Source organism: Penaeus monodon, chromosome 1 (assembly GCF_015228065.2).
Source record: "Penaeus monodon isolate SGIC_2016 chromosome 1, NSTDA_Pmon_1, whole genome shotgun sequence".
NCBI lineage: Eukaryota > Metazoa > Arthropoda > Malacostraca > Decapoda > Penaeidae > Penaeus > Penaeus monodon.
Genome location: NC_051386.1, coordinates 20,321,822 through 20,336,050, shown reverse-complemented (window position 1 = coordinate 20,336,050; position 14,229 = coordinate 20,321,822). Strand labels below are relative to the sequence as shown.

The 14,229-nt window shown below is 35.5% G+C and overlaps 1 protein-coding gene across 2 annotated transcripts in view; it reads left to right on the top strand.

Annotated features, from left to right (window-relative positions):
• Window positions 1-14,229, top strand: part of LOC119568428 — a 39,191-nt gene that overhangs the window by 8,350 nt on the left and 16,612 nt on the right. For both annotated transcript variants that reach the window (XM_037916988.1, XM_037917057.1), the window contains exons 2-17: window positions 776-947; window positions 1,579-1,747; window positions 2,087-2,304; window positions 2,718-2,821; window positions 4,701-4,868; window positions 5,006-5,389; window positions 5,679-5,854; window positions 6,143-6,971; window positions 8,502-8,595; window positions 9,250-9,422; window positions 9,603-9,731; window positions 10,010-10,261; window positions 10,542-10,657; window positions 11,274-11,466; window positions 12,023-12,252; window positions 12,356-12,472. In XM_037916988.1, the coding sequence (XP_037772916.1) occupies window positions 776-947; window positions 1,579-1,747; window positions 2,087-2,304; window positions 2,718-2,821; window positions 4,701-4,868; window positions 5,006-5,389; window positions 5,679-5,854; window positions 6,143-6,971; window positions 8,502-8,595; window positions 9,250-9,422; window positions 9,603-9,731; window positions 10,010-10,261; window positions 10,542-10,657; window positions 11,274-11,466; window positions 12,023-12,252; window positions 12,356-12,472 (3,524 nt within the window). The remainder of the gene's footprint in view (window positions 1-775; window positions 948-1,578; window positions 1,748-2,086; window positions 2,305-2,717; window positions 2,822-4,700; window positions 4,869-5,005; window positions 5,390-5,678; window positions 5,855-6,142; window positions 6,972-8,501; window positions 8,596-9,249; window positions 9,423-9,602; window positions 9,732-10,009; window positions 10,262-10,541; window positions 10,658-11,273; window positions 11,467-12,022; window positions 12,253-12,355; window positions 12,473-14,229) is intronic.

The window sequence follows — 14,229 nt, the reverse complement described above, 5'->3', positions numbered from 1 at the left end:
CAGTTTGCTGTACACCTCTCTCTGTGCTGAAAGTTATCTAAAGGAATTTTTGATAAGTATCTTGTATTGGGAATATGGCTCTCTGAGATCTGTTGCAAAAACACTGCAGTGAAGTACCATAAGTGCAAAATTGATGACCAGAGTTTCCAGTTATTGAGATAATATTTGTTATAGGTAGTCCACAATGATTGCACTACTCGGGAAACTACCACTTTTTCTTGTTAGTCTTTATTGTGAAGCTCAGGTTGGTAACATTCTTCATTCTGCAGAATTCCATACCCAGCCTTTCACTCATATAGGTTATTCACTCTGATGACAAAAGTCATCACAAGAGCCATGTCCATTATTCAAGCAATGTTAGAATCTCCATCACTAATAATGATGTTTTGTACATGGTGTTTTATTGACTGCACCACAGTCACACTACTCCTTTTCCATGCTGCCTGATTTTCCATTTTACTCTCTGGTATCTGACCAGATACCAGGGAGATACATTCTTAACTGGTGTATGAAAGGTAAGACAGGTCAGATAAATACTAGAACTGCTGACTACATTATTTGAGTTTTTACAGCAGATATTATTGTCTTTTATTCTGCTAGATGTGGGTTTGTTCCTTAGCTAATTTACCATTTAATAAGTTATATTATGATCAGAACATGTAGAATAATGTTTCTAAGAATACTTATTATGATTTTTTTCAGATAACATCTAGAATGAGATCTAATTTCAGTGATATGATATTTAATATAAAACTTTACACATGTTCCATTCTAGATGTCGTCGGGTGAAGATCGAACACACCACTGGCTGTTGACCAGCCCAGGACCTGGGGAGGGTATAGTAGAGGATGATCCCATGGCACAGGAGCCTTCATCTGGTGACCAGCTGCAGGCATCTGGTGATGCACTAGATGATCCTCTTGCCCCAAGTAGTAGTGATGCCCCTGGTAAGTTGTATTTTCTGTAATTTGATTTATAACACCTATAATTTGGTTTGTTTAGCCTTTTAAAACTTTAATTACTCCAACTTGTCTCTGCTACGCGTCCACTTAAGGTACAATTTTTCAGTTTGAGGCAAATTTCTGTCAAATGCTTGATTATGCAAATTGTATAACTTCATTGTTATAAATCAAATACAGCTGTAAAGTAGAGCACCAAAGCTGAAAAAGGTTATTACAGGTAGTACTTGTAATTTGGTAAAAATGAGAGAAAAGAAGACAAAAGAGTAATTTTTGTTTTGCAAAGGGGGGTAATGGAGAAATGATGGGACTTAGGCTAGTCACATCAAAAAGAAACATGACAGACAGTTCCATATTTATTAGTTACCACTAAATATATCTTGCTCCAACAAAAAACATACACGAAACTACTTGTTACCTTTTCATTGCTAGTGTTTAATGATTCTAGTTATGTTGAATAGAATTCCAATGTTAAGGAGAATAATGATTTTTGTGATGGTAGAAGTACATCAGTTACTTCATCTTGACTTGTAGAATAAGAGAATATTCTTTTCTCTACACTATTTACTTACTGTTGTTTTTAATTTTCTTCTTCAAATTTGCTCTTTTCCATTTGCAGATGAGGGGATTGTATCTTCACCAGTTAATAGCCTTGACTTAGACCGGGACTCGCCAATGGGTGGAGGGTTAGATGATGAGGAAGATGGTGGTCCACCTAGCATAGAAACTCAGCCTCCCGATCACGTTGACGACCTGGAAGTATCGGGTATAACCTCTACATGGATAAGGTATTTGACTTAATTATTTGATTAATTTATTTTCTTTTGTTTATTTATTTATTTTATATATTATTTATTTTATTTATTTATTCATTTGTTTGTTTGTTTGTTTGTTTGTTTGTTTATTTATTTTCATTGTTATAGTGATATTCCTTCTCAGTCTGGTAAGGTTGATTACTTGCATTCTAACCTTGAGCTAATATCGAAAACTTGACTACTTATTCTGTTAGGTCAACAGCTTTTAGATTGTAGAGATTCCCCAGATACATTTTACTTGTTACTTCATCATTCCAAGGTAGATTTTATTGTTGATCAGTTAGTTATACTATTTTCTCTTTCTCTCAACAGCACTGGTGGTAGTCACTATGGGAACTCACATCCTGGGCTAGGATACTCTATCCTCAATAGTGATCTTCCTGATACTGCTGATTCTACAGGGCTAGGAGAAATGCCAGGCCTAGAACCAGGCGACTTTGGGGTTGGACCAGTCTATGGTCCTCAGCTGCCTGGGCCCTTCAATAGTCCTGTGCATGAGTCATCATCAGTAGCATATGGTGATGTTGCTGGTAATAATATTGTTTGTTACTTTGTATTTATGGTCATACTTAAGGCTGTGTATATATATATCTTTGGTTATTTGTTGGTGAACACACATGTAGGTCTAATGTTTTGTGTGAAAAGGGTTGTGTATATTATATAATTCAACATAGTTACATCATTACATTATTATAGATTTTATTTTTCTAATTTAAAAGAAGGGGGACAACTAAAATGAGGCAATTTGTTAGAACTAACAGGGAATAGTACCTGTAGTATGAGGTTAAAAATGTTTCTAGCATTGTGAGGTAAATCTGTACATTAGTCATCCTTTGTTGATCTTAAGGAGTATGGATTTTTAGAATACCTTAGAAATGAAAAATTAAGATGAAATAGTAGAAAAAATAATATGCTTGCCCATACACATTTCTTTTTTTTCTAGATGAGAATGCAGTTGGAGGAATATGTGGGCTGCGTAATTTAGGAAATACATGTTTTATGGCGGCAGGGATACAGTGCCTGGTGAACACTCCTCCCATTGCTCAGGTACCGTTTTATGTCTTTAAACTGGAGTAGATATGGCAAGGTGCTCTAGGTGAAGTGAAGGTCTATGTAAAAGGCTATACAATGGTAAGCAGAGGGTAGTTATACTTGTTAACAGCATTCACTCTTTATTTCTAAGAGTTGACACACGCAGTATAAGATCACATGTCTAGCTATAGGGGTAATCGCTGTATGCGGTCGTGGCCAGCTAACCCTGAGGGAGAGGGCGGAGCTGGCCTTACCGCGTCGGGTGCTTGACACAAACTCTCTGAGGCCTAGGTCATCCTCGTTATAAGTAGTGACCGTTCCAGCTGCCGGAAGGGATAGGAGCAGCTGGAGGGGGCATGGGGGGAGCGAGGTGAGGTCACCGGACCCGCATGCCACACTGTACAGTCTATGGTGGAGCTAGAAAGGCTCCCCAGTTGGCAAAGGACTAGGCAATCCTTGTGTTGCTACTGATTAGGTAAGGTGCTCTTGGAGTGGAAGAGTTGATGATCTCAGTTCTGGATCCCAAAGCTTAAATTCCCAGGAGCTGTGTCAGCAAACCAGTCAGAGAGCCGCCAGGTATCTGGTATCAACCAGTCAATTCTCAGCAGTGAGTTATGAGAAGCACTTGTTGGTGAGAGAGTGAATACGAAGCTGTTGGACCTGGTGTGACCCACCAGGAAGTATGTGGAGGTGTGCAGTTCGTGTGGCTGCTACAAAACAATTGGTTTCAGATAGCATGATGTACATACTATATTCACTGAGATTTAGTATGTTGCGGTGCAACAAGTACATAGTCACCAAGGAGTCAATTATTAGTCATACTCATCTCACGTGTTTGCCCTTTTGTGACTAAGCACTTGTTGAATTATCTATGTATAAACATTGAATAAATTAAAAGTATAGTGGATATAGCATCTAATCATGCCATCCATGTCCAGTGGGTTTAGGGAGGCAGGCACATTTTTTATGAGAAACATAAGCAAACAATGGTTTGGTTTGGTTTGGTTTGCTTTGTCTTGCTGAATTTGTCAAAAACGGGTCCATCACCCACCTTGCTAGCTGAGTCAACAAACAACAGCGGTAATGTTATGACCTAGTTCTTTCTAGTTGTTGATGAAATCAGAATGGATGATGTAAGTAGTGGTGAGAGTAAATTTAGTGAGGAGGAAATCTTTACCTACCTTGGTTTAGCATTAACTGAAGATGATAAAGTAATAGAAGATAAAGAAAAAAAAGTGTAAGAGTATGAATAAATAGAATAAAGAAACTCCTTCAAAGGTTTTAGAGCAGTATGAGAAAGGGATGATATCTGCTTATAATAACCTAGGTAGTTCTTTGAAATTGAGAATTGAGAATGGAACTAAGACAAACTTAAATGTTCTTTGAACAATTATACAATTATAAGTAGTCAGTATTTATTTACATTCTAAAGCTATAAGTAAACTCAATTTGATATTTCTGGTCAGCTCTGAAGTGAGAACTTGTTACTTAATACTATGATTAATTTCACAAATGATGTGATAATAAGATTGTAATAAAATTTCTGTGGCCATGTTTGTAGTTTGTTTACAATTGTGACATGAAGTAGTAGCACCTCTTCTGGAGACAGTTTGAAAATACTTGTTTTGGTTAAGAATCAAAATACCTGACCAAGAAGTTCTGTCAAAATCAGGAATGAACAGGGTGTTTAATTATTTTTCAAGATATCTTGAAATATCTAGTTGTAAAAGATGTGCCTATAATGTAAATACATAAGATTTTGTAGTACTTTGAGGATGCATTGTACAAAATTGACATTGTATATTGATTGTAGATTTGGTTAGTTTGTATTATATGCAAATAATCTGGTTTGTTTTTCAAGTTTAATGCAAGTTTCTTACTGTGTTCATTTCAGTACTTCTTCAGACACCACCACGATAACCTAAATACAAAGGACTCTTTAGCTGGTCAGTTCTCACAGTTGACAAACAAAATTTGGTGTGGTAAATACTCCTCTCTCAGACCTGCAGACTTTAAAGATGCATTTGGACAGCAGTGGAGAGATTTCCGTGATTACAGACAGGTAAAGTATCAATTGGTATTGTCCATACTATTTTAATGAAAGAAAAGTAATAAAGATTTGTGGTTTGCAGTTCTTAGGGTTTTCAGCATGAGTGCTTATAGAAATCATGTAGAATAATTTTTCTTTTTTCTTTGCAGCATGATTGTCAAGAATTTGTTACTCTCCTCCTAGAAGCTTTAAGGAAACAAATGTGTGTGACAGATGACGGAGGAGGTGGTACTGAAAATGAGGATGAGGAGAAAAATGAAGTCAAGGGACAACTGGCCAATATTGATAACAGTGGGATGGCTAGCAGTAGCAGCAGTAGCAGCAGCAGTAACAGCAACAGCAGAAGCAGCAGTAGTAGTACCAGTAGTAGTAACAGACCAAGTGGAAGCAGGGGTAGCCACTCATACTCCTCCCCCTCCTCCCCTCAGTCACCTCATTGTCCAACTTCACCACAGTCCCCACACTGTCCAACATCACCTCAGTCACTTCATTCACTTAAACAACCTCTGGAGCTCCGAAGTGATCCCCAAGAGGTAAGATGATATCTGTTGTGTATATGCACCGATACCTTTAAAATGGGATTTTGTCATTCTACGCTTTAGTTTACCAATATTTAATTGTAGGTCAAGTGCACTGAATTAATAGGTCTTACCAGTTTTTGTTGGTTACTGCAAACCATTTATGTGCAGCAGATATTTTTGAATGATCTTGATTTCTTTTCTTTTTAGATAAAGTAATTCCTTTTGCGTTTAATACCACATACATTGAGATGTTGTATGTCACTTTTCTTGATTATATACTTACATACTATCACCTTTTCAGGAAGCAGTAGGCTTAGACAGTGGTGCTGCCTCTCCAAAGAGTAGTGTATCCAGCAGTTCAGTGGATGCACACCTTGTTAACCTGAGACTACAACCTATACCTGAAGAAGTCCGTGCTTTAATTCCCTCACGCATGAATGCATCCTGTGACGACTTGTCCCTTGCTGGTACCACAAGGTAATGCAATTTGCATTTTTTTTTTTTTTTTTTTTTTTTTTTTTTTTTTTTTTTTTTTTTTTTTTTACATCAAAAAAACATAGAATATGTGATTACTTATCTGTGTTGATATATTTAACACAAGGAACCACTCTCTCTCTCTACTGGGGACTGATTATTAAATCTTGAGTTGAAGGGTTATACTTTTTATGATAATTGAAAAAAGTGTCAAACCATTTTGCTTGGAGTTGATTTATAGGATCAAAAAGGAAAGAAAAGGTTATTAGAATGGTAATTATTCTCTTCCAGTTGTCATGATGCTGAGAGCGTTGCCTCTGATATGTCTGACCCAGCAGAAGTTGGTGGAAGCAGCAGTGTGAGGCGTTACAATCAGCTGGGTGTGACAGATGTGTGTGATAGTTCTGACTGTGATAGTAGCACTGCTCATAATCTGGTGCCAGCCCATCGCCTCCAAACACTGCACTGTGATAGCTCTTCTGCCTTGGAGAAGAACCAACTCAATGATTCTCAAGGTATGGAGAAGAACCAGTGTTCGGAAGCATCCAGACTAGAGGAAAATGAACGGAACAACCTTGGATCTCCCCCTGAGTCACATCTATCTCTGGTCAAACTAGAGGACATCATGAAAGAGACTAAAACATCAAATGTTAATGTATTGGTGAAGGATAACCCTGCAAATAATGAACTTTTATTTGACTCAGAGAAATATGCCAAGTATGATAAGTCCAGATTAAAAAATAGCTTGGATAATTTGAATAAGTCTGGAGTAAAAAGGGTGAAAGAGGTAAACCTTCTTCATGATAAAAGAGGGTACCAACCAATGGATGTTGAAGGGGAATATGACGATGATCTAGAAGATGGGCAAGAGCTTGCAATCAATAAACGTATGCGCCTAGATGAAAAGAATATTCAGTACGAGTTGGAGAGATATCAAGTTTCATCGGCTGAGCAAAGTGTGGATAGCTCAGCCTCTACCTCTGGTGTTGACACTCAGGTAGCCCCAGCACCTTCAATTTCTTCACATGAACAGCGTCAGGCAGACTTGACTTGGCGATCTTTCGTGGGCGATGCAAAGAGTGCTGTGGTGGACACCTTCTATGGACAATTTAAGAGCTCGGTATGTATTACAGTGGTTTTGTGAGATTAGTGTGAAGAAGGTACAGTGTAGATTTTTATAATGCATTCATAGTAAAAGAATTTTCCTTGTCATTGAAATGCTGAAGTAAGTGAATCAAGTTAGTGTGAGTTGTAGAGAAGAAACAAAATGGGTGAATTGTTTATTGGATGTTATTTTTATGGAAAAACAAAACTGAATAGTATTATACCAGTTTTGTTAATTATTTATTCCATTTATACCTTTACTAGGAAGGAACTAGTTTGCTTAAAGGAACAAGTGTGCCTCAATAGTTTATTATTTTATAGTTTGAATATCATTGCTAATGGTTAGGCATGGAGTTCACACCATCAGTAGTTGGATATATGGCCAAGAAGTTTGTGCATGTGGGACTATTGCCCTGGTATGGCTTGCAGAATTTATTGGTAATTTGTATGAATGGGATTATTTCCCTGTTTAGTTATGAGTAGTTGCTCATCAAATGTGCTGTTCATTTTTTACACCTTATAAGTATAGATACTTGTTTACTTCATTATTTGTTTTATGACTTACAACTCTGCTTACTAACAAATATTTAATAAGGCTAGGTAAAATTTTTGGTAAAGTTGAGGATGCTCATTCTTTAGTGTGGGCTACTCCATGCCTAGGCAGCTGTCTGGCTTGCAGTAATACATATGAGATCTTATCTTGGCAAATGGGTCATAGACTCATGATGTCACCTAGTGTCCTTTGTCATCAGTGATTATTTGTCATGATGTGATATCAGTCACCCATTGGTAATGAGTTAGAATCAGCACTTACAGATCAAATTCCTCATTGTTCTGTGAGATGAAGTAGCATTTCAGCTTTGATCTTTTTGATTATTGATTACTTGATCTGTCTATATTTAGATTCCTGTATTGACTAGGTAAGTGTTACTTTGGATAATGTAACACTTGTCATTTTTAATGGCAGCTGATGATTTTAGCACATGATGATTTTATGTTGTAAGTACAGAATTATTTGTGTTATGGAAGTAAGATTCGCAAAAATAGGCTTTTTATTGTTTGCACCTGTTTTCCCGCTTCAAATGGCGAAATTGAATGCAGTTACATAATTTGACTAATGAATATAATTACTTCTATTTTTCATAATACTACATATGTTTCCGTAAATTTTTTTGAAAATTTACGGCATGAGCATTTTCCAGAGTTCAGAAAATAACAAATGGAAAAAAAATGAAATGAGGTAGGTCATAATTGTAGGCCAGAATTTATTAAAGTGCAAAAGTTGGAATGGCTTTTGTGATTGATAAACGCATATGTTGGACTAGTGTTACTTGCATTTGGAAAGGGAACAAATATGGTATTCAGTAATAAGATGAAATAAGTAATACCTGATGGTCCAAGAAGCTTATAATGCAGTCTTTTGTTATCATTAATAAAAATAATGGTTATAGTTTCAAAACATACTTTCTTCTAGCTGGTTATTATAGTTTCAAAACATACTTTCTTCCAGCTGGTTATTATAGTTTCAAAACATACTTTCTTCCAGCTGGTATGTTCTGTGTGTGGGCATACATCAGTGAAATATGACCCTTTTGGAACCCTCTCTGTGCCTCTACCATATGCTAATCAGATCCAGATTTGTAAGTATTGTTTTTCGTTACAATTGGATTATACAATTTGTATTTTTCTTGGATGTAATGAATTCACATATAGTCTTGATGTCTATAGAAAGATTAACTTCTGTTCTGTATCCTTTTGTATGGTTATTTGTGTGTGATTTGAATTTTCTGTATGTCATATATATTTTCTATATGTAAAAGTGACCAAAAGTAGATGTATTGTACAGAATCATGTTATCATTATTGGTTGTGATAAGGTATGTATTTAGATGTAACTGAATTATTTAATTGATGGTTGATAGTTTAGTTAAAAAAGGTGTTAGATGCTTTTTAAGGCAGGTTTTTAGAACATCCAATGATGTACACATGTGCCACTGGAAGTGGCAAACAATATTGTCATAAATGTTATAATTTGCTAATGTTTTCTTAATTAATGATAATTTTTTTCCCCATTGTTTCTTCAATTTGTCTTGAAGTTGGCAGTTTGAGTTAAACATCCACATAAAATACAGTACTGTGGCCAGTTTACAAATCCATTTGATCTGAATTTGGTTATTCAATTGGAATATGATTTTATTTTTAAATATATATCATGTCTTCATCAGTAGGTTTGAATCTTTCTTAAAATTGGTAATTGAGCAACTTAAATATTTGTCTTTTCTTATTAAATTCCAGCTGTGACTTACGAACCATATGAAGGTAGCATTCCCACACGTTACCTTATCACCCTCTGTAAGGTGTCTTATGTCAGTGACCTTAAGGCAGCCTTGTGTAAGATGGTTGGCTTAAACACTGCAGAAAACCTTGTTACTGCAGAGGTATTTGACAATCATATTGCTCGGATTGTGGTGAGTGCTCATAGAATTTGTAGTTTAAAAAGTGTAGAAATGTGGAGCTAGGGAGAGCATTACTGAAATTAATTTTTTTATTGAACATTGTTAGCTTTTGTAATACACATACTTGTTTCATAATTAGCATGTGCTTTGATATTAAGTAATTTTAGTAATATGTGATTTTTCTTTCTATAGGAGGATAGTTACATGACCAAATTCTTGAATTACAACCTACGAAGTATTTATGGCTTCCTATTAGCACCACCTCCCCCCAGTGCAGATGAGGAAGAAGAAATGCAATCTACTGAAGATGTCAAATCTGAGGTAAACTACCAAGTTTTAGTTGGGAGATGATTTTAAAGACTTATATTGAATGAGAGATTTATTATAGCTTTCAGTTCCCATCTCTGCATAGGACTATTTGCTAAAATACTAATAAGAAAAGTGCAAAGTTTACTGTTATTGTTTGGTGGATAATGTAGTAAGAGGTACTGTAAACAGGTCCTGGGATGCCTACAAAAACTGAATTGAAAGGATTTTAATTATGGGGTGTTTGCACAAAAAATTCATTCAGCAGTGTCTCACATGAAATGCCACTACAGGAAAATGGTGATGCAGAGAAGGAATCAGAGAGTCAGGGATGCTCCAGTGGCAGTACGGGTACTAATGGTGCCAGTGGAGGTGCCAGTGGAGGTGCCAGTGGAGGTGCCAGCGGAGGTGCCAGTGGGAGTGCAAGTGGGAGTGGAAGCAATCTGTGGCGGCCATGCAACATTTGCCTTGAGGAGATGTGTCAGACAGAACTTAGAACTCATCACACTTGCGAGGATTGCTTGCTGTGTGACGGTTGCATTGAGGTAAAGTAGTGAGTAATTGTTTCAGAAGTATATTTGGGGAGTGTGTGTTAAGCCCTTGAAGTAATGAGTGAATTCAGATTCCAAAATATGAATGTGGTTCTTAGCTAAAGTTACAGATAACTATGATCATGCAAATTGCATGAGAAGAAAGCTAGGAACAGGATATTAAATGACTGATATAGATCAATTTTGGTTTTCATATTTATCTTGATATTTATCTTGATACACAGGCAAGTCTAGATTTATGATATATATATTAAAGATTTTATGAAAATTACAGATGTCATGTAAACATCATGGTGGAGAGAGTCTGCCTTGTCCTGTATGTCAGACATCCTTATCTCCTTCTGATCTCATACCTGTGGAGAAGAGAAAGATGGAAAAACCAAAGGCTAGGTAACTAAAATATGTTCTGTGATGTTATTAGGTTGTTGATGCCTTAAAGATGTGCATCCTTATATTTAACCCCATGGATCTGAATGCATCACTGCCTACACATGTTCCAAAATATGGGCAATAGGCCTACTTGAACAGCCACTCTAATGGATGTGCAACTTGTAGCCAGCGCACATGGACACTTGTGTGTAATAACAAGAATTCATGCCTCTCCTTGCTTTGGCTGCTTAGAAGAAACAGCCCCAAAAACAGTATTTTTTTATTCCTCATTTTTCTGGTAACTTGTGTATGGTGCAACCATTATTAGGTTAGCTTCAGCAAGTGAAATTAGTTTTATTTTGTATTTTTTAGTAGATACCAAACCTAGTTATAGGTAGTACAAGATTCACCAGTAAAAGATGAGGAGACAGACTACATCAAAATTTTCTCTTTGGTATGATTTGTCATCAGATCATCAAAACTATTTTTTAATACGTCTCTATAGATAATGTCAATTAAAACAATGATTTTATTTTACTATTATTGGCTCCTTCCCTCAGTTCATTCAGAGATAGTGGACTTTTATAGATACTGGTTGTAATGTATGTTTGGTTACAATGTATTTATTGTTTTCCAGATTATTACGGGTACCCTTAGTTTTTCGGATGGACCAGGAGAGTGACAACAATAACAAGCGGTGCATGCAATTGTTGGGTCATCCAAGTTTACTTGCCTTGCCTTCACGGCTGCGCCCTGCTACTCTAACACGTACTTTAGCACCCAGAATACCAGCTGGAACGCAGTATTCCTTGCTGTTTGTTGATGGGCGGGTAAGTGGTAATGCAGATGTGATTTGGTATCCTGTTGAAATGACCAATTAGCCTGCTGTTTACTTTTTGTTAGGGTTATGTAAGATGGCTTTATATTTTTTATGTATATATATTTTTTTATTGTTTTTTTATTATTATTATCATTATTATCATTATTATCATTATTATCATTATTATCATTATCATCATTATCATCATTATCATCATTATCATCATTATCATCATTATCATCATCATTATTATTATTATTATTATTATTATATATATATATATATATATATATATATATATATATATATATATATATATTTTTTTTTTTTTTTTTTTTTTTTTTTTTAATGGTTGTTAATACTTAGGAATTTCTTCATTATTTTATAATTTATTTATATTTAGCATATTAAGGTACAATATGTAATATTTCTGAATTCCAAAATTTTGGATGCTTATTTAGTCCAGTAACTCTGTTTGTGCTGATTCTCATATTATAATTAAATCTAAACTTTCCAGCAAATTTTAAGGTGTTAGAAAAGGGTTTTCATTATAGTTAATATTTCAGGGTTACAACTGCTCTCGGTGCCTATTCTCATCACACTGCCGTGGTTGTGAGGTCTTAGATGGTCCGGAAGTAGTTCTTCAGGCAGGAGACACATTGTGTGTACGCTTCACAAGCCTCACACCAGAACAGTGTCATGCTCTTGCTGCAACCACAGATCATCCTTCTCTGAATGATATGAGACAGAATGATCCATTAACCCTGTATGACTGTCTAAGAGCATTTACTCAAAGGTAGTAAAAGATAATGATTGTTTGGCTGTGACTGTTGTCAGATGGTAATTTGTTCATGAATATTTTTTTTTCCTTAAGATATCTAAGTAACTATTTATTTCAGTGAAACTCTTGAAGAAACAGATTCATGGTTTTGTCCAAAATGTGAGCGCAAGCAGCAGGCGACAAAGACAATATCTGTGTGGCGATACCCTCCCTACCTCATAATACACTTAGAAAGGTGAGTACATCATTCAAGTTTTAGTTGATAGTCATGGATAAAGTGAAAGACACATGTTATGACAACCATATACTTCAGAAAATAAAAGCATTGCACATCAGTTCCCAACACAACATTGGTATGCTTGATGGTTCAAAGTAAGCAAAATCTTATATACCTACAGCTTTGCAAATTGCTCTATATTTTCCTAAATTTAGCTTAAGTGTGCTGAGTTTTTGTGTATCCGTACCTTGGTAATGGATTTTGTGCTTTAAATAATATATCCCAGAGTATCTTTAACCCTTTCCTGACGGGTGGTATTTATAGTGGCCTGGGCCCCGCTGCCGGGGGTTCATATCGTCACCCTAGCATGCGTGACCGCTCATGCCCAATACCAGCATCCCTTGCCTTTTCTTCACAATACTAAGAACCTATGTTGTATTTTCAATATTATTATTTTCTAAGGTCTCTATTTGCCATATTTGATAAATCAAGACTATAAGATATTTTTGTTGTTATATAGACTCCATAGTTGATCATTATTCACTCTATAGTCTGAATAAAATAAGCAGTGTGTGGTATCATGGCGTTGAAACCATAGGTTTTGTTGTATTTTCTTTTGCAAATTTTTCGTTATTTTATAAAATAAACTTTAATTTCAACAGGTTTATATTATCACTTTTGTATAGATATGATTTTATGTTCGGTGATTTTATAAATATATGATTTTATATATATATATATATATATATATATATATATATATATATATATATATATATATATATATATATATATATATATATATATATATATATATACACCAAAATACATATTGGTATTTTTATGTGGTTTTACATCATCACTTCGTGAATACTATATAATATCTCCGGCCAGTGTAGTCGATTACCAACGTAATATTTTAGATGCTAACTAACTTAATCACATTTTCAGTGCCAAAAAAAAAAAAATATTTTGCCTTAATTGTAAAAAAAAAAAACTCATGGCTTGGCCATACATAACACTATGGCATGTATGTACATGCCACCGGCAGATAGTCCAGGAATGCCATGGCATGTACATACATGCCACCCATTGGCAAAGGGTGAAGTATATGGCCATGACATATTAAAAAATGTGTAGAGTTGTTGTCTATTCCATAAGCTTGTATGATATTCCTTGAATCATTCCAAAAGTACAGGAAAAAGGCTTTTTGGTTGTCAATATGTATATCTTTTTTATCTGAATGACTTAATGTTAATCCTTTTTCCTTGATATTTTTAACACCTAAAATCTGAATATCCACCACTGATGGATCCGTATATCCACATTAGTAGAGCCTGTCAAGACATGGATGCCTGGTACTGTTTAGAAATTTTGTTCCAGCTACAACCACCCTAAACACACTCTTTCCCCACCCTATTGCACTCCTTTGTCTTCATGGGTTGGTTTTGTTAATGCTTCTTTTCTTCTAGTTAATTAATATGATTTAAAAGAATAAGTTTGAAATAAGAATTTTCATAATGTATGGCATATGAAACCCTCTACAAACCCCCCCCCCCCCCCCTTTCCCTTGGAACTCCCTGTGAACCAGTTGTATGACTGCCTCTATTGTTAGCCCTACCTTTCTTCTTTTTGTGAATGAGCATTGTAAGTATAGACTTAAAAGTATTGCAATAACTGGCATGTGCATCCCCCACCCCTACTTTCCCATTTCTTTGTACCCCCTAGCCTGTCTGGCTTTCTCTGTATTTTACTAAATGGTGATAGCAATAATG